Here is a 21,613-nt window from a genome sequence, read left to right as displayed (position 1 = left end):
CCCTAAGTGCCAAGTGCAGCAATTATCTATTTCCCCTCCTTGGTACGCATTGCAGTCTAGTGCATTTACCCCTGACCTTTCATGTTAATTGTTGTGGCCAGCACTTTCAGACTTGTGTTTTCTTGGCCTTTCCTCTATCAAGAAAGTGTCACTTACCACTGTGTAAATTGTTTGCAAATGGGAATATCATGAATAGTACTCACATTACTCAGTGAGCTAAGTGTTATCACCATTGGTTGGTCATGGATGCCTCAAAACTTTCCCATACCAAAAGTAAGGTATACAAATTAGTGCTTTTCCAAGCAAAAGGTGATGGTGGAAAGGGGCTTATAAAGCATGCTGGCCGCTGCAAAGGTTGAGAGAGAGGGTGCGTTATGAGTCTGACATTTAGTACTGACTCCTGTACAAGTCGGCTCTATATTTTTATCTAGTGAGTAAGACCTAAATATCTAGACTTATAGTTGAATATATATATATATATATATATATATATACACATACAAAAACTGAATAAGCATTTTTGGTAATTAAGGCTAGGTTCAAAGTAGGACGTAGCGTTACAATTTAATGCAACAAAAAAGTGGTAACTCAGATTAATGCGGCATTACCATTGTATTAACCATTTCCGCCGCCCGGACGTGAAGCTCACGTCCGGGCGGCAGCTCTGTAGCGCTCCCGCGCTTGGGCGCGCTCCCGCCCGCGATCGCGGGCGCGCCCCCGCATCCCCGCTGTGCCGCCCGGTAGCCCTGGGATCAGTGAAAGGGAACATGGTTCCCGATCACCGATCCCTTTCCCCCGCAGAAAAACCGAAGCGCTCACCTGTGAGGCTTCAGTTCTTCTGCCCGGAGAGAGTTTCGCATCGCCCTTGTACTTCCGCTTAGCAGGAAGTACAAGGATGGAGAAAAAAAATGAAGGTGGCCATCTTGTGGCCAAATAGCAAAACTACAGCTACACATTTTTAACATTACAATTTACATAGACAACAACATTAAAAATTAACTGTTTATGCCCCACACCAAAATATTCCCCAAATAAAAATTTTAATGGAAAAAAAAAAAAAATACAATAAAAAAAAAAAAAGACATAAATAGTTACCAAAGGGTCTGAACTTTTTAAATATGCATTTGAAGGGGGTATACTACAAACATTTTTTAAATTATAGGCTTGTAAATAGCGATGAACGCAAAACGGAAACAATGCACCTTTATTTCCAAATAAAATATTGTCGCCATACATTGTGATAGAGACAAAATTTAAATGGTATAATAACCGAGACATATGTGCAAATAAAATACATAGGTTTTAATTATGGTAGCGTGGATTATTTTAAAGCTATAAAGGCCGAAAACGGAGAAATAATGAATTTTTTCCATTTTTTTCTTATTAATCCTGTTAAAATGCATTTACGGTAAAGTGGCTCTTAGCAAAATTTACCACCCACAGAAAGCCTAATTAGTGGCGGAAAAAACAAGATATAGATCAATAAATTGTGATAAGTAGTGATAAAGTTATTAGCGAATGAATGGAAGGTGAAAATTGCTCCGATGCATAAGGTGGAAAATCCCCGCGGGCTGAAATGGTTAAAGAGAATCTGTATTGTTAAAATCGCACAAAAGTAAACATACTTTTAAGGGACATCTCCTATTCCCCTCTGTCACAATTTCGCCGCTCCCTGCCGCATTAAAAGTAGTCAAAAACAGTTTAAAAAAGTTTATTTATAAACAAACAAAATGGCCACCAAAACAGGAAGTAGGTTGATGTACAGCATGTCCACACATAGAAAATACATCCATACACAAGCAGGCTGTATACACCCTTCCTTTTGTATCTCAAGAGATCACTTGTGTGTTTACCTTCTGTCCCCTGCAGCTCTCATGTACTGAATACTAGTGACAGGCTGTGAGGCTGATCCTTTCTTCCTGTCTGTAATTCCTCAGTATGTGTCAGCCCAGCTCCTTTCACAGCCTAACAGAGGAGGATTTTTATCCAGCTCTCTTCTATCACTGATAAGATAGCAGAGAAGCTCCTGGCTTATGTAAATAACACAAACACACACTGGAGTGTGCATAGAGTGGCTTGGAAAGTGGTGTGCATAAACAGACCAGTACGGAAGAGTTGGCAGCCTTCCAGACACAGGGCGACAAGTCTGACAGGGGAAAGATACAATGATTTATTACAGAGACAGTGGTAGTAGAAAGTGCTACAGTAAGCCAGAGCACATTAGAACAGGTTTAGGAACTTGTAGGATGGTAGAAAAAACGTTGTAATTTTTGTTACGGAGTCTCTTTAAGTAGGTACAGTAAACATACAGGCAAAAAAAGTATGCTTTTCCTGTACCTGGTAATGTGTGCATTTAGAGGTAACGCACTGCAGCAGTGCATTACCATAAAACTAAACTTTACAATGTGAAAGTCGCATAGACTCCTTATTGCAGTGCGGTAAGCTGCGTTATAAGACTTTTATTGTTATAAGACTAATAACTCAGCTCCGCAACGTCCTACTGTGAACCTAGCCTTAAAGAAGAATTCTGAGAAACCATTCATACTCATTTAAGTTGTATTACTAATAAATGCATGTGTTAAATAGGGATGATCGGAAAGAGTAAATTCCATTCCGCCGGAATTCCGCCAGCGCTAAATTCCATCGCCATTACATTTCTGCGGAATTTTGCGAATTTCCGCGGAATTCCACCCTTGCCCTGGAATCTTCCAGACTTCAAATTCAGCATGTAGTGTTGGTGGTATAGTGGTGAGCATGGCTGCCTACCAAGCAGTTGACCTGGGTTCGATTCCTGGCCAATGTATGTTCGCTTGCTTTTGACATCCTACAAATCCCTGGAAGACAAGACAGGACGAGGAGGAGCGTAGCAGTAGGGGGTGCAACAGCGGTGTAGCAATAGGGGGTGCAGAGGTAGCGACTGCTTCGGGCCCTTGGGCCAGAGGAGCCCCAAAGGGCCCTCCCTTAACTACGGTATTAGCTCTATATTGGCCCTACGCTCATAATAATCACTTCTATAGATACTTTGAATAGTGGTAATCATTAAACTGTTCCCCATCCCCTTCTTGCACCTCTGACACTGTAGTTGCTATTGGCAGGTTTTGGTGCACCGTATCAATTGTTATGTATAGAGTGCTTGGGGGCCCCATTGTAAAACTTGTATCGGGGCCCACAGCTCCTTAGCTACGCCACTGGATGAAGTATAAGCTTTCATAAGGGATAAACACTAAATTAATGTTGAAAAGCGCTGCCATATGTACGTATGCTGTGGACAAATTTAAAAAATATTTTATCCTCTAGGGATTTGTAGAGTGTACATCACTGTGAGATGTTGACAAAGCTAAGCAGTAAATTCAGTCTCAGTTATCCAAGGTCCACCTACGAATCATGTTTTACTTGTGCACCTGCAGATTCAGCCATAAGCCTGTTATACTTTCTAAAGCAGCTGATCTGTGCCCAGAATATACTGTAGTACTTGTACAGCAGCCAAAATTCTTCAAAAGTAGTAAACACCAACAAATGTATCCTTTTAGAAGCAGTCAGCAGAGAGCATCGTATAAAACAGAAGCATTAAGAGCCGAACAGTTCACAACTATGTATTGCTTTTCAGCCTAAAGACAACAAATTCATATTTAATCTAGCAACACATAACTTACGTGAAATTACAGAAAATTGGATGAAAAAGGTGTTTGTATTTTAGTATTCACAATTTGCAATCATTTTTTTTTCTTCCCACCGAGAAGGCTCTTAATGCTTTCTTTGTCCTTTCGAATTCCCCTAGAAAAACAATGATAAAAGATCTCCAGCCGAGTAATGTGGAATTAAAACATACCACTCTAGCCTCTTAATAATGCATGACTGTAGCAGGATAATTTGTTTCACTATCTTTCCTTGTCTTCGCTCTACATCTGCTAGTTGAAACCTTCATTAAGTCTTTCTCCTTAGGTGCAGGAAGATGTGTGGTATGAAACGGAGCAAGTCTGGTTCGTGCACAAAGATGGCTTCACATTGGGTATGACTGTGAGACAAGATACAGAATGGAATAAGTACAAATTCAAGTCTCCTGTGTCTGTACATCCATTATCAGTTGCTGACCTGATGGAGTTAAAACAAAACAAATAACTGGGTTCTGCAGATTTTGCCATAATGGACAACAGTCGTGTAAAAAATGTAGCCAAACGACAACGAGGAGTGACCGATATTGGGCACTGTGCCCAATCTATCCAGGAGATCAACTCAGATGACTGTTAGGCAGATATTGTGCACAGGGACGGTTTGAGCAGTATAGGGGCCCTTGGGCAAAGTTAATCTGGGGGCCCCCTACTGTTGGGCAAAGTCGGTCAGTCCCCCCTCCCCGAAACACAATGGCAGACAGCCTCCAGTATAGGTACTGTAGGGCCCCCAGTAGAGGTAGAGTGGTGCCCCCAGTAGAGGTAGAGTGGTGCCCCCAGTATAGGTAGAATGCTGCCCCCAGTATAGGTTGAATGCTGCCCCCAGTATAGGTGGAGTAGTGCCCCCAAGTATAGGTAGTAAGGTGTCCCTCTCACCTTGTATCAGACCTGCAGATCAGCGGGGCGACTGACAGACCCTAGAGCAGCACGTCGAATTACAGACCTCCAGATCAGCACAGTGCCCAAGTCAGAGCAGCCATAGCAACCACGTGCATGACTTCAAATGCAGGAAGTGATGTGTGACGTCACTTGCGCACATAAAGTCTGCGGTACTGTGCACTACTCTCCCTCCCTCAAGTCCCGCCCTGATCTGCAGGTCTGTCATTCGCTGCGCTGCTCTACAGTCTGTCAGCTGATCTGCAGGTCTGAGGCAAAAGGGAGGGGAGCAGCATGGCATATTTAAAGAGGTAAAGGGGGGCGCCTGGGGGCCCCTATGGACCCTGGGGCCCGAGGGCAATTTCCCCCTTTGCCTCTATTGTAATGCCAGCCCTGATTGTTCAGTGGGCTGTGTGTTTACAATGTCATTTAAATTACATTGTTCTTCTACAGAATGTGCGCATGCTGTGCATAATGTCACTTTATCTTAATCCATCATTGCTGCTATGGCCTGGACACATTAAGCCTCTATCAGATGGGAGGCTAAAATGCACACTTTCCAGGCTGTTTAGCGTCCCGTCTGCTGCCCATGAGCGCTATTCGGCTGACTCCATGAGGGGGAGTGTTCGTCTGTTCAGCGCCACTAACAAGTGCCCAGACGGTGCACAAGGACAGCTGCTCGTATGAAAGTAGCCTAACCATAAACTCTCCTCCTCCCCAACAAATGCCTCTAGCTTAAATGCTGCACAGATAAGAGAGCTGGCTAAAACATTTTAATATTGTGAAGAAAAATATGACATCCTGTTATAATTCTAAAATAATGTTATCTGCTAACCTGTTGTATTTTTAGCCACAGAACTAAAGCCAGATGTGGGAACACCAGAATTACCAGATGGGAGAGTGAAGATTCGCACTGATGCTGAAAATAAAGTTATGGAAGTGGATGAAGAAAATATTCATAGAGTATGTGAATTATGGACATTGCTTATCATACTTTGGACAGTTTCAGGGGTTGAGCCGACAGCCAACATAGCATCTGCCTTGGAAAACCACTGTAATCAATCAGCTTCAATAGCAGGCATGGGGTTCGTTTTCTGCTTTGCTAAAGAAAGCAAGCAAAATGTTAGAAGAGATGCCAATTAGCACTATTGTGATGGATCGGCACTCATGAACATTATTCATAATTTCAAGAGAGTTTAGATTTTTTTTTCTGTAGTGGAACCCCAGACTAATATAGTTTACCCTTCATATGATATCACCATGTGTACTACAAAGCGAAAATTATATCCAGTTATATGTAAAAGAGAATACAAAAAGCAGAACTGGAAATGCATATCAATGTGAAGACTGCTGTTTTTGCAGAGCCATTATGTGCATCACTATAGGTCTTGGCCTGCTCCTTTCAGCCTTGAGGAGATTGTGATGATGTCACCAAATAACCCCTCCCCTACGGCTTCTCATTTAAAGTGGAACTAAACTCAGAACTTATAATAACCTTTAATTGAGAAAACAAATCTTCATTACAATTTATGGAAATCCTAATGAAAAAACTTTGAAAACAAAGCGGATTCACTTTGCAGGGGGGCACTTAAAGGGTTAAGCTTCAGGCCACATTCACAGTGGGGTGTTGGATAACAGCCTTTCTATGACATGGCTTTCCACACTGAAATGCACCACCAATGTGTTCACAATGTAACAGGAGTGTTGTGGTGTAATGGGGGGGGGGGGGGGGAATAGTACAGTGAGGCATACTTTTCATCGACTGTGTGCGACACAACGTGTGGGCAATGTGCGCCCCTGCTTTCCCAATCTGTTGCTTTCCTGCTGTCACAGAGAATCCAACACAACGGTCAAGGTGGACGTGGCCTCAGTGTTTATGTATGTGGAGACAGCTGGCAGAGATCCCAGGAGAGCTCTCTCTGCTTTGTATTCAGTTACTGATAAGATGGTTTGATCTCACTAACATAAAACAGCAGCGGTGAATTATGTGTTGAATGAAGACTTTTGGGGAACTATAATTGGAATAAAAACTTTTCATTGTGTGCTGTGGTAGAGTTTTGGTCCACTTTAAAAGCACACAGAAAAATATAACCACTGCTCTAAAGCCCACAGGCTATTTAAACTTTTTATCAGATTACCAGGTGCGTAACTAGACTTAATAGGGCCCCCCTGCAAAAATTATAGCACATGGCCCCTTGGTCCCTGAACCCCATGCGGGTCATTTGTCGGCGAATGGCAGCAGAGAGTTTTCTGCTGTGAAGCAGTGGCTGGAAGCTAGTAAAATATTACACGCTCTCCTGCACATCTTTTTTGTGAGCAGGAGAGTATGTAATATTGCCAGTTTTTTTTGCTAATTTGTTGAACTTGTGGTTGGGGAGAGGGAGAAGGAGTGCCCCCCAAAGCCTCTGGGCCCCCCTGCGATGGCAGTGGTCACAGGGGTGATTGCTACGCCCATGCAGATTACCTTTGTTACATTTTTTCCTAAACTTTGTTTTAGCTTTTACATATGATTATAGAATGCTTGCACCATTACTATATGTAGTATTATTGACTGTTATGGACTATGCAGCAGCTGATAATGAAAATATTAAAGGATTACATGGCTGTCTTGTGAGAAAGCCACGAGCAGCACTTATTTTAGGGTTCTGAAAACTAGGTACACATTTCTGCTCTTACATTTTTAAAAATTAAAATGAACTCTGTGGGTGTTTCTGATTATCTGCCTAGCTGGAGAGAGGATGCATTATGTATGAATAGCTTGCTGCTGTTCCTCTCCTGGGCCCCGCAAAACTTTGAAAGGATAGGGGAGGGAGGCAAATCTGTTTAGCCATAAACTTTTTGCAGAATTCCTTCATTTGTGCTAGATATCCTGCAGTTGTGTTGAGTCTGCAGATTTCCTGGCTTGGGTAAGACTATAATAAATAAAGGCTAACCTAGGTCCCTATTCAGGTAAACACTTCTTATGGGACTTTAATTTATGAGCATGGAGTCTGTATGTATTTTATTGCTTTTAAAGCATTTAGCTTTATTACCTTTATACATTTGTGTCACGTAACAGTGCATTCAGTTATGCATCTGTATCTTTCAAGAGTTCTACTATAATATCATTGAAGTACCATAAGTCTTCAAAAATCGTAGGATACTCTTAAGCATAACTATGCCTATTATCAATTTAGCAAACACATCAAAATTATTTGTAATATTTCATATTTCCCCAATAAATATGCAAATAAACTTATATGTTGTCATATAAGGTTTCATAAGTCATATATGGTGTTATAGTTATAGTCTCATGCTAAAAAGTAATTGAGCAAAGCCTTATCTAAAGTCTGTACAAGACAATAAATCTGAAAATATTGTGGATATGCTTTCTCCTAATAAAATATTTTAGACTCACACATACTGTATGTATAATGTTTGTTGCAGGTCATGCCTTTACGCAGCTAATATGAAAGCAAGAAGCTACAGCAGTATTAGGTAGTCCTGTGAGCCCCCCAAATAGCAGTATTAGATAGCCATGCATGCCAACATAACCCCCCCCCGCAGTATTAGGTAGTCCTGTGGGGTCCCCAGATAATTGCATTAGGAAGACAGATGTGTGTCCCAATTAGAAGTTAGTGTCCCAATTAGTGTCCTTCATTTCTGGTCAGGGGGTACTGGTTGTCATGTGGGTGCTGAATGCAGATGCTGTGTGCCATGTGGGTTCTGGGTGTGGGTACAGGGTGTCATGTGGGTCCTGGCTATGGGTGGGTGCCGAGTGTCATGCGAGTGTTGATTGCAGGTACTTATGCCATGTGAGATCTGGGTGTGTGTACTGGATATCATGTGGGTGCTGGGTGCATGTACTGGGTGTAACATGGGTGTGAATATTTGGTGCCATGCCTGTGCTGGCTATAGGTGGACATTGGGTGTCATGTGGGTTTTAAATGCAGGTACTTTGGGTGTGGGTACTGGTTAAGTGGGTGCTTGGTGCAGATAGTGGGTGTCATGTGGAGGCTGTATGCAGGTGTGAGTACTAGGTGTGAGTACTGGGTGCAATGTTAGGCCAGGGTGCAGGTACTTGGTGTCATGTATGTACTGGGTGCCAACTATGGGGGAAAGGGGTGTGGATGGATGTTGGGAGAAGTAGAGATCACATCATTGTGGGTGCTGCAGGAAGGGGAAGTAATTGGGGGTGCTGGGGGAGGGAGAGGTCAGTTTAGGTACTGAGGGAGGTCACTATGGGTGCTGCTGGGGACAAGAAGGGTGCCATTGGGGAAGGGAGAGGTCACTGTGGGTGCTGGGGGAGGCGATATCACTGCAGTGCTAATGCTGGTGAGGGAGAGGTCAGTATGGGTCCTAGGTGAAGGGAGAGGTCACTGTGGGTTCAGGGTTAAGGGAGAGGTCATTGTGAATGCTGGGTGATGGGAGCGGTCACTGTTGTCAGGGAGACATCATCTTACCTGCTTCCACACAGCTGCAGGGATAGTTACACTAGGAATCCTGTATGGGACCTTTTTATTCCAAAGTGTCCCAGATGGGGAGGGGCTTACCATGGTGGGTGGGGCTTCTTGCATGCATTGGGTGGAGCTTACCATGCTTGGGGCGGGGCTTATTTTCACAGCCAAAGGACCTTTTAATGGATCGTTTAAAAGGGGGGGGTGCTTGGACACCCAGAGCCCCCCCACCCTCTGCACATGCCTGGAATTAGATAGGATCGGTGCAGTTCTCTGGAGGTCCCTTCACAATGGGAGTGGAGATCCTTCAGCCTGTAGAAAGGGGGAGAGACCGGGAGCCCAAAAGTGTAATAACGTCTGGTCTTAAACGGTGGGGAATATTGGGTAATTTATACTCACAAGGATGGGTTGCAGTCCTGCAACCACCCTATAGGCATGCGGAAAAAAAAAACGTTCCCGCTAGGTTTCCTGGAACCTTCTGGAACAGGGTGGTCGCTCTCCTCCTGTCGGCTTTTCCACTGGTATGACGGATATACAAGTGGGAAGTGCTTGCACCCCTTTTGAGGGTGTGGGTAATAACTGTTAAAAAGGTTTGGGGAGGCGCCCAGATTTTCTACTAATGGGTCTGAGTATATTACTGTACGGTATTCTAAAAAGAGGTGTCTTACCTCCAAAGAAGACTCACTTGAATATAACGTAAAGAGTCTTTATTATCAAGTGGTTAATTGTAGACAATGCGTTTCACGGGTCTCAGCCCGCTTCCTCAGGTCAGTACAAACAATACAAGTCATGTGGGGCAAGGGCGCCTTTTAGATCCTTTTACATCTTAGGGCTCGTTTCCACTGTAGCGAATCCGCATGCGGGCACTGCATGCGGATTCGCATACTTAATGTTACTGTATGGGGTTGTTTCCACGTGTGCGGCGGCGGCGGCGTTTTTCTGTGCGGGGAAAATCTGCACGACAGGGTCGTGCAGATTCGCGTGCCTCAGGAATGCGGGCGAATCGCCGCTAATGTATTTAATAGTAAAAACGCATGCGTTTTTACATGCGTTTTTACCCGCGAATTCGCGGGCGATTTCGCACCTTTTCAATGTTATTTTGCCCTGGCAGTGTCATGGTTAATTTCGCATGGCACCCTGCCATGCGAAATCGCACGCGAAATCGCGGGTAAAAACGCATGCGGAAACGCATCCGCATGCGTTTTTACAAGCGTCGGAATGCGGCCGAAATCGCGTCGCAACAGTGGAAACGAGCCCTAAAAGGTGCCCTTGCCCCACACAACTTCTATTTAAGGTTACTTGTTTGTACTGACCTGAGGAAGCGGGCTGACACCCGTGAAATGCATTGTCTACAATTAACCACTTGATAATAAAGACTCCTTACGTTATATTCGAGTGAGTCTTCTTTGGAGGTAAGACACCTCTTTTTATAATACCGTACAGTAATATACAGACTCATTAGTAGAAAATCTTGGCGCCTCCCCAAACCTTTTTAACAGCTGGAATTAGATATGCTTTATATTTTTTCAATGAATGAGAAGTTTAACCTGTATGTGGGTTGCCAATCTGTCGTTCCTAATTACGCCTGTGTTTTTTTTGTGTGTGTGTGTGTAGACAAATCCATCCAAGTTTGACTATGCAGAAGACCTCACAACGCTTGTTAGTCTGAATGAATCCAGCGTAATCAACACACTGTGGCACCGCTACCAGTCTCAGCTTATTCACACCAACGTCGGACCAAACCTCATCCTGCTGAAGCCAAGTACACCGGTCACTAATTTCTCTACCAAGGTGGGAAAATGCTTTGCGTGTCATATGCATAGGACTGTCGCTTCTTATTTTGAGCCTTATTTTTTCCTGTGTGGAAAGGGGCTAACAATATGCACAGCAATATAGTTTATTTTGCAGCGATGAGCTATGTTTTAATAAAGCAAGAACGAAATGCACTTCTGCTCCATTTTGTTATACACAATATTATGAAAAATTAATCACCCACTGACATAAATATGCCCACTGAGCAGGGAAATACGGTAGGGAGTAAAGATAAAGAGGAAAGATAGGGAAACATTAGCATGTTGGCAGGAGAGGATGAAGCTGGCTCTGCAGTGATTGGTATACCTAGAAAGAAAATTATACAATGTTTTCTGCACAAGTCCCCCAGGACATGTCACTTCATCACAACAACCAGTCACATTCCTTTTGTTATGTGACTTGGACAAATGTCTAAAGAAAGGTCAATTACCACACCAGAGCAATTAGCAAGTCAATCTATTATGAATCCAAAGAATCATAAAAACTATTAAAAACAGGAGATAATCAATCAAATTGTATAGTGCATAATGAAGCAGTGCAGTGCTAGTGCATCCCCTAGCCCATTCCGCTTCATTATGCGATATACAATTTGATTAATAGATTATCTTCTGGCTTACTGTGGGCTCATGTGTTTGATTGACATTATCCGACCCCGTTATCCATATTTATGCATTAATCATGACCCCGTACAATTACTCACCATTGTTGTTCTGCTGATTTTAATTGTTTTTATTTTTTTTATCATTCTTTGGATTAATAAAATTGATTTACATGCTAATTTATTGGTTTGGCGTGACATTTGACCTTTCTTTAGTTGTCCTTTATTTATGATCATGTTCCTTATGGGTCGTTCTGCACATTCCTAGTCGGAACACCCTTCATTGTATGTTATTTTTGATGGTGCTTGTCCATTTTGCATGAGTGGAAATACTTGGAAGATTGTGACATGAATATTGTTCCTATGCGAGATTTTAATAAAGGTAATTTCATTGAGAAGACTAAATACATTTACTGCACAGTAGCTTGTTAGAAATCAAGTTTCACTGATCTGTTCCAATACACTGATAACTGAATGTTTCCTGAGTGTCAGTTATCACCACAAGCCGGTGCACTAAGTAAAATTGGCCATACAGTTTTCTTTTTTGACTGAACAATCTATTAGATTGTTCTATTGATCAACACCAAATTTCTGAATTGTATTGAACGAAAGTGATTGATAGCGAATGTCAATTGTACAAGTCAGGGGATGTTCTAGGTAACATGGGGCCCTAGGCAAAAATAAATGTGGGGCCACAGTAAATTTGTGACCTCTACAGCCCTGGACCGGGGGGTGGGGGTGGCCTGGGGGCCCTGGGTCCAAGTTTGACCCTATGGAAGCAACGGTCTAGGTATGCAACTGAATTCCTGACTGATTGAATCTAATGCTTGGGCATACACGGACAGGAGGGAGGCTTATCAATCGAGCCTGATGGCTCAATTGATAAGATCCAACCTGTCCGATACCCCGCCGGATCGATAGTGCACTCGATACAGGCGGGGAGAACAATGGGAGAAACGAGCGGCTGATTAGCAGCCGCCAGCGGGGACGAGCGGGAATCGATTCGCGCACACACACGGACGAGCGATCCGGAGCATAATCTATGCCGTGTATGCCTGGCATTAAAGACTGCACACATCCACTTTTCTTCCCTGTACTCGCCTGCTTGATCAACCTTATGCCAACTATTGTGTGTAGTACTATGCTCATTCTTGATCAGTGGTTGGAAATTTTTAACTGTTAAGGACTCCTTCACTTGGAGACTGAACAACACACTTGTCGGGCAGCTCAGCCTCCCGGCTGCCATCAACAAGCGCCATTCGGGAGCAATTAATATACAGCCAAATGGTAGTGTTTAGAACACCAGGCATGTCATCTATTGACACACGTTGGTGTTACCTGGCAGCAGAAAACCACTACATGTTGCAACTGAGCCACAGTCAGATATGATAGCATGGGGGGGCCCATACCGGACACTAGCATGTGCCCAGCCAGCACACGGGAGCAGCTGACAGGGGGTGAATTCACCTCTTTAATTCTCCCATGTGAAAGAAGAATAAAGCTGCTTACCAGGTCAGATAAAAATCTTTGCAAACCAAGGAATCAATCTGCTGCCTAGATTTGTCATAAAAGGGGACCCGAGGTGAGAAGGATATGGAGGCTGACATATTTGTTTCTTTTTAAATAATGAACATTTCCTGGCTCTCCTGCTGACCCTCAGCCTCTAATACTTTAAACCACAGACCGTGAACAAGCATGCAGCAGATCGGATGTCTATGACAAATCTGACAAGATTAACTGCTTATTTGTTTCAGGTGCGTGATTTAGACCCCACTGACCTGAAAGATCAGCAGGACTGCCAGGCAACTGGTTTTGTTTAAAGTGGTCTAACACCCAGCATTTCAACTTTGCTTTAAAAGATTGCTTACAGCTTATAAACTATTATGCCAGATTTTTTTTTTAGCAGAAATTCACTGAATGGATTAAACATGACATTTTAGTGCTGCATTTAGCTAGAAATCCTCCTCCGTGCTTAGGTTTAGTTACAAATGTATCTATCTACAATGTAACAAACAAACACTGCTCTGAGGCCTCGTTCACATCATTTAGCGCAGATGGCTGTGCGATTGGAACGCAACGCGTCCGATCGCACGCCATCTGCGCTCCTATGCGCTGCGCTGCAGATCCCATTCATTACAATGAATGGGATCTGCGCTGCGATTCCCAAAAATGCGTGCAGCACGCGATAGCGCAATCGCGCTGCCACGCAGCGCATATGATGGGAACGGTAGAAGGGCTGTCTATGCCCTTCTACCGTTCTTGCGTGTCGCACACTATACGCGCTGCCAAAATGCGGACGGCAGCGCGTATAGTCTGAACGAGGCCTGAGAGAACAAAGAGGGCTTCCCCGGCAGGCTTTTCAAAGGTCTATTTGTATTCCAAATAAAGATACATTTGTAACTAAAGATAAGAACGGATTTGGATTCCTAGTTAAATCCAACACTAATGTCATGTTTAACCCATTCAGTGAATTTCTGCTTAAAAAAAAAATCTGGCATAATAGTTTGTAAGCTGTAAGCAATCTTTTAAAGCAAAGTTGTAATGCTGGGTGTTAAACCGCTTTAAAAGAAAATAAATATGGCAGCTTCCATAGGACTCATACCTCAGATTCCTTTTGAAGGAAATATCAGCCAATATGCAGCCGACATGTCCCTCGTCGCAGCTCCACTTCCAGCCGCCGGCCTGGGGTCCCCACCGGTGCAGAGGCCGACCTCTACTGCGCCTGCGCAAGAGCCGCTGTCAATCACTCGCATGTGGGCTGGAGTGTTCTGCGCAGGTGCAGTAGTTCTGTGTCTGTGCAGAACACTCCAGCCCACGTGCGAGTGATTGACAGTGAAGCTCGCGCAGGCACAGTAGAGGACGACCTCGCGAAGACCCCGGGCCGGCAGCTGGGAGCTGTGACAAGGGACATGTCGACTGAAAGGGGCTGGAGGAAGCCCCGGGTAAGTAGAGCTTGCCTAGCTTAAATCGGTGGATATTTCCTTTAAGGTTTAAATGACGGATTGTTCTAACAATGCTGTACACATGCAAATGATTTGTTTATGGTAACGACCCTTAGAAATGCTTTAGTAGACCATTTACTTTCTTCTTTTTCATGCATGTGCTGTGCACACAAAAATTAAGAAATATCTGTCAATCTCAAACACTTTTTCTAAGGAACGATCGTTGGCAGACAATATCTGCCGGGGTGGATTTGAAAGATTGAGGGACAATTGTCTTTCATAGTTATCTTTGGAGGCCTTTTGTAAATTATTTTATAAAGATTATCAGCAGATGGATTGTTGATTGATCTTTTTTTTTAAAGACTTTGACTCACCTGTGTACCCAGCTTAAGTCGGTGGAACCTAGATCGATTTAAACTGTACATGGTTAGCATAACACTGAATGCATCTTGAGAGGTATTACTGAACATTAAGTTTAGGGTGTAGTAAAAACCATATACAGTCATATAGGTCACATTGGTGCCTTTTAGTGATAAAGTATGTGACAGTATACCTCTATAAAAGCTGCAGCAGTTGCACAACTGTATTTTGTTGACGTGTACCCGAGGCGATATGTGACATGATGAGATGAACATGTGCATGTACAGTGCAAACATTAATAACCAGGCTGTTTCACTTGTTTTATTTTGCTGCCTGAAATGAATTAGTTAAGTTGAAATGAATTAGTTAATTAATTAGTTAGGTGAAATGAGTTAATTTGCAGGCATGGAAGTGACAGGGAATATAGTGAATATTACTTATAAGCAAATTACAGCAATAAAAGTTTTCCATGCAAGTTACAATGCAATGCTAACGTCACACTGTATTAGTAGCATACACTTTTCATTGCAGTGCGGTAAGCAGCATTATAAGACTTAAAGGAAACTAGAGCTGAGGAAAAATACAAGTTTTATACATACCTGTGGCTTCCTCCAGCCCCATCTGCATGGATCGCCCCCACAACGCCGTCCTCACCCTTCTCCTGCTCTGGTACCGGGTCCCGTAACTTCAGCCATTCGCGGTTAGCCTGCGCGAGAGAAGTACGCCCTCTACATATCTCTCCGGCGGCTACTAGAGAGATATGTAAAGAGCGCACTTCTCTTGCGTCAGACTGGCTGCGACTGGGTGAAGTTACGGGACCCGGTACCAGAGCAGGAGAAGGGTGAGGACAGCGGCATGGGAGTGATTTGTGCGGATGGGGCAGGAGGAAGCCCCAGGTATGTATAAAACTTTTATTTTTCCTCAGCTCTGGTACACTTTAATAACACAGCTCCGCTATGTCCCACTGTGAACCTGGCCAAAAACATGATATTTTTTTTTGTTAACTTCGTCATTAATTTCATTATCGGCTTCCAAAAGGACTGCTAGACTCATGCTGTTTACCTAAGTATTGTGAATCTATCTGCACCACCCAGAGAATACACTGTATGCCTCTTAGGTAAGATGGCTGGTGTAAATGGCTCTGTTTAGTGTTGAGGACAGGTCTGTACCCAGAAATGAGTAAAACTGGTGAGTTTTGCCACTATACAGCTACCTCAGAAAATGCTTGAGAAAATGGGAACATATTTTATGTCTAAGTGCATTATTCACTGTGTACACTTGGTGGCGCCATATATCTATTAAATACTTTCCTCATGCTATACTAGTATGCCAACGTTTTCAGTAATAATTACAAATGCAGCTTCTTTTGTGCTGTTATCTTTGAAAGTGTGGCATGAGGTAAAATAGGCAGCTGTTTATGTTTTTTGATGGCATTCAGTTTTATGATTACATGACTGGGTGGCAAACATGTATCAAGAAGTGCACTATTTAAGTCTGTTTTCTTTACTATTGTTTGCTATGTTTTGTTATTGCTGACTGGGCAGGGTGTGGAGCTTTCATGTTGTTGCTGTTGATACAGGCAGCTGAAAATCTTCAGGCAGAGATATCCAATGCATCTTAATTTGGTGGCCAAATATTACCTGTAGTGGACAATTTTGGTGCCTCATTATCTAAAGGCACCTTCTTTATTGACAAGTGCCTGTCACAGAAACACTTGCAGAATTTATCAGCACCATCGTCAGAGCAGGCAGAAGCCAAGATGGATAAAGGCAGATAAGTATTGGTTAGGGTTAGGGCTTGCTTCCACTACACGCAGATTGGATGCAGAATTAATGCCTATGGACCTGTTTCCACTAAATGCGATTTTTCTGCTGCAGATTTTCCCATAGGCATTAATTGGAGTCAGTTTTTCTGCATCCATTCTGCATCCAATCTGCATGTAGTGGAAATACGGATCAGTGAATAATGGCGCACAGCGCCTATGCATAAAAATGGCGCCGCATTAAAAAGATACGCTTAGCGCTATTTATCGTTAGTACTGCATAATAATGGCGCACAGGGAAAAACGGCACACACTAACATTATTTATCAATAGTGGCACACACTAACTTTATTTATCAATAGTGCCGTTCATTTGCGAAACAGCAGACGTTATTGCCCACAGTAATGTTATTTATCAATAGCGCCCTACATAAGCCAAACTGCAGACGTTATTTAACTGCAAAATGGTGAATGGATTTAATGTAACACTGTCAAGGGTAGGGTTAGGCACCACTGGGGGGGGGGTGGGTCTTAGGGTTAGGCACCATCAGGGGGGTCTTAGGGTTAGGCACCACCAGGGGGGTGGTTAGGGTTAGGCACCACCAGGGGGTGGTTAGGGTTAGGCACCAACAGGGGGGTCTTAGGGTTAGGCACCACCAGGGGGTGGTTAGGGTTAGGCACCACCAGGGGGGTCTTAGGGTTAGGCACCAATCGGGGGGTCTAAGGGTTAGGCACCATCAGGGGGGTCTTAGGGTTAGGCACCACCAGGGGGGTCTTAGGGTTAGGCACCCCCAGGGGGTCTCAGGGTTAGGCAGTACCAGGGGGGTCTTAGGGTTAGGCACCACCAGGGGGGTGGTTAGGGTTAGGCACCACCAGGGGGTGGTTAGGGTTAGGCACCACCAGGGGGGGTCTTAGGGTCAGGCAGCACCAGGGGGGGGGGGGTTTAGGGGTTAGGGATAGGTACAGAGAGGGTTCTGTGTGTTAACGCTAAATAACAATAAGGCTTTAACGTTAAATAGCGATAAGCGGCAAACGTATTAGCGGCAACACCGTGCGCCATTATTCGCAGGCGCCATTTTCAGATGGATCCGTAGAAATAGGCCCTTAGGGTTTGGTTAGCATTAGGGATACAGTTTTAAGGTTAGGAACCTGAAAAGTGTTAACATTAGGGGTAAGGTTAATATAGGAGGTAGGCATAAGAAAGCCAAGTATCAGAAAGGGGTTAAACTTTGGGGTTAGAAATCAGGAAGCTGTTGGGGGGGGGGGGCACTATACCGCCAATGGGGGAACTAAGCCGTAACTCCCACTAAATACATTCATATTCAAGAGAACTGAAACCAAACTTTTATTTATTTCAGCTTTAATAAGTGAAAAAGTACTGTAGGTTCCATGAATAATATTGCATTTCAGTTTCTGCCAACAATACAGAGTGTGTGCCAAAGATGCATCCTCGGAGGTTCACATCAGCAGAGGCTAATTTCTCTATCTGCAGCTCTGCAACAGGTCAAACTGGCTACATTTTCAGTAAATCTTGAAACGGAAGATTTTCAAAACTGAAAGCTAAGCCTAAGCTCTGACATAACAGCCTTGTAAATTGTAATTGTGTTCCCACTGCACGGCTGTGTCTGCAAGACTATGCACAAATATTCAGCCATGCAGGAAAACCCACATTGCCGATTGATTGTTTGAGAGAGAGAGAGAGAGAGAGAGAGAGAGAGAGAGAGACACCCCTCCCTCCATAAATCTTTTCTTTCTGGGGACACACTTAGTGTACCGGTATGTTCAAGATAAACTCTGCTAACACTCCAGCTAACCACATTCACAGCAGCATTTGCAGAACAAAGCAATGCAATGCTTTTACAGGAGAAGAGGGTTACAAAAGAAAGGACATTTAGGTCTATTTTCAGGATTTTGGCAATGCTATACCAGAAGATTTATTTTTAGCTGGATTTTTAAACTTCAGATTTGCTTCAAAGAGACTCTGAGCACCTCTCATGGGCATGCCTTTAAGACAGACAACTTCCAACAAAGTCTTGCTATGACCCCTCTGGAGGAGCCTCTTGCAATGGCCATGCGTGTCACTTCCTCTGCTGCTTCATTCAGTGATGCACTCCTCTAACAGAGAAGACAGGGGTGACTCGGAAGTTATAACATAGCCAAGATGGCAGCAGCAATTTTTAAATTGAAATCGAACAAAAACTATTTGGTGTAGAACGGCGATTCAGGCATCAAATGGAAGAGGAGAGCACAAGCTACAGAAAGGTATACATCTCTAAGTACTTTGCAGTACTGGTCGGAGTCTTAAAGGCATGCCCCTGAGAGGTGCTCAGAGTCCCTTTAACCAAGAAGGAACCTTTCTAGTAAAAGCATAGATTACAACAATAAAGATTGGGTATGAGGGTAAATATATTCTGGAAACCAGTACTAGTAGCTTGTAATAAAATAGAGGGTTGGGTGATTAAGGTTGATTTGGTGATTCCAAGTACCAAACTAAGTGAATGCCCATGCTGTCTGTGCTGAGGCAACACATACTGTCTCAGGGGTATCAAATATCATAAAACCAGCTAGGGGAGACAGGTAAGGATGGCATACACTGGTCTGGTAATTTTTGCACCCCATAGAGGATAAGGACATGGCGGTGCCAGCTGTGTAACTATGGCGTATGGATCAACTTACGGTAGCCGTTTTAGTGGCGGTAGTGGTGAGATTTAGCAGCAGACGGACAGAATTATTGTTTTTCAATTAGTGGTTACAAACTTAGTAGCGCTAGAGGCTTTAGGGCTCTTTCACACCAGAGCCCTTTTCCTGCATTTCAACGCAAAGGCAATTCTTTGTGTTAACCAAGGTAAAATGAAAGTCCATAGACTTTAATTTTACCTTTCACACCCGACACTGCGTTTTGGTGCGTTGCGGTCCGACGCACCCGGGAGCGTTGAACGCTGGGAGCTGGTGTTTTCTCGTCAGGCTAAATTAATTGCTACCACCTCTGATTGCGTCGCACCGCAGATTCACGACGACACGTCGCAGGCTATTCAACGCGTGCAGGAAACGGCTCCTGCACGCGTTGTCTAATGTCAAAGAGGCCTTAGTGTTCCGGCCTTGGGGGATAGTTTTAGGCATAGGCACATACATACACTACAAGATGCATACATATACATATGACTATGTAGGAATTAAATTGTGAGCCCCTCTGGGGGACAGTTAAGTGACAAGACGATATATACTCTGTACAGCACTGCAGAAGATGTTAGTGCTATATAAATACTAAGTAATAATAATCATAAAAGTGGGAAGTAGTGTTAGGCATAGGTAGGGGAGGGTTAATATGAGCGTTAGGTTAAGATAAGCAATAATAGAACTGCTATCAAATCCATCCAGTAATGAAAGAGTCGGATCATCCACAAGGCACACCTAGGCAGTTGCCTAGGGCCTGGAGAGAGTCTAGGGGCCTGCTGGATGCTAGCCCCCACCAAATCTTATAAAAGAAAGCCAGGTGACCATCACCATTGAGTAAAAACTGCTATCTTGCCTACGGCCCAATTTCATCTCAATCCTTTTCTGGTTAATGCTAGAATATTGTTAAAGGACAACTGTAAGGAGAGGATATGGACGTTGCCATATTTATTTCCTTTTAAGCCATACCAGTTGCCTGGCTATCCTGCTGACCCTCTGCCTCTAATACGTTTAGCTATAGACCCTGAACAAGCATGCAGCAGATCAGGTGTTTCTGACATTATTGTCAGATCTGACAAGATTAGCTGCATGCTTGTTTCTGGTGTTATTCAGACACTACTGCAGCCAAATGGACCATCGAGGTTGCCAGGCAACTGACATTGCTTAAAATGAAATAAATATGGCAGCCTTCATGTCCCTCTCATTATAGTTGTCCTTTAACAGTACCGATAATCTACTATTGGATACATCAGTGCTGTTATTACTTGTACATGCGTAAGGTAGATGCTCAAATTTCTCTCTTCTCTTTCAAACTACCTATCTGCAGCTTTTCAGAGAATTGCATAATTGTGTTGCTCCATTCGTTTAGGATGTATCCCATTCTATTGTTTTAGTGAAGCATGTCCTGTTAACCTTTTATGGTTGTATACTCATCTATTTGTGTTTTCTGTCTGTGTTTTCCTAGATCATTGTTGAGGAATGAATGCAGTGCTCAAATATTGACATTAATCTTATGCTGTGCAGATTTGTATGTGATTATGAGAAGCTTTGTTTTGAGCTGCGTTTTATAAAATGTTGCCTCACTTGTTATGATGTTCTTCAAGTACGGTTTTGACTGTATTGAGGTTAACAGGAATTCAGTGCAATACAGCAAAATGACACTTTGTAAACATGTCATAAACGCACAATGCTTCCTCCTACGTGTTTTTGAGGTTTGTGTACTCTAATCCTTTTCAATTTCTTGATGAAAATGGAAATGTATTTAAAATGCATGGCAGATGCATCACAGACAAATATAAAGTATATGCATTGTAAAACTACTATTTTGTTTTCCTCAAATCATAATTTTTTCTGAGTTTAAAGAGGTAAGAGAATCGCTGTATTTTTTACTTACCCGGGGCTTCCTCCAGCCCCATAAGCATGGATGTGTCCCTCGCCGTCCTCCTCAGCGCCGCCGTTCAGCCGCAATCTTCCCCGATAAGCGGCTTAGTGACGTCAGCGGCGGACCTTCTGCGCATGCACGGACCTTCTACACAAGCGCAGAAGGCCCTGGCTGATGTCACTCAGTCAGACTGAGTCTGACTGAGCCGCTTACCGGGATTTGACTGCGGCTGAACGGCGGTGCTGAGGAGAACGGCGAGGAAGGCCCGAGTTAGTAAAAATACGATTCTCACATCTCTGGGTCTCTTTAAAGAGGAACTGTAGTGAAAATAGCAATGATTCAAATTGCTTGTTGTTTACAATATTCCTTTATAAATTATTTAGTCAGTGTTTGCCCATTGTAAAATCTTTCCTCCACCTGATTTACATTCTGAAATGTATTACTGGTGGTGACACCTTTAGTTCTGCCGGGTGATCCATATGGAATGTTCATTACTTAGAGTTGTATGCTCATAGTAAAATATTGCTTGCTTGGCAGTTGGAAAAAGCTGTTATTTTCCACAATGCAATGAGGTTCGCAGACAGCAAACTGTCAGGACCTTGGCC

The 21,613-nt window shown here is 43.4% G+C and overlaps 1 protein-coding gene across 1 annotated transcript in view; it reads left to right on the top strand.

The window, feature by feature from the left end:
• Positions 1 to 21,613, top strand: part of LOC137520706 (unconventional myosin-XVIIIb-like) — an 816,938-nt gene that overhangs the window by 64,273 nt on the left and 731,052 nt on the right. The window contains exons 6-8 of the mRNA XM_068238990.1: positions 3,943 to 4,009; positions 5,395 to 5,507; positions 10,595 to 10,771. Coding sequence (XP_068095091.1) covers positions 3,943 to 4,009; positions 5,395 to 5,507; positions 10,595 to 10,771 — 357 coding nt within the window. The remainder of the gene's footprint in view (positions 1 to 3,942; positions 4,010 to 5,394; positions 5,508 to 10,594; positions 10,772 to 21,613) is intronic.

The sequence above is a fragment of the Hyperolius riggenbachi genome, chromosome 1 (assembly GCF_040937935.1).
Source record: "Hyperolius riggenbachi isolate aHypRig1 chromosome 1, aHypRig1.pri, whole genome shotgun sequence".
Lineage (NCBI taxonomy): Eukaryota > Metazoa > Chordata > Amphibia > Anura > Hyperoliidae > Hyperolius > Hyperolius riggenbachi.
This window is presented reverse-complemented; position numbering and strand designations above follow the sequence as displayed.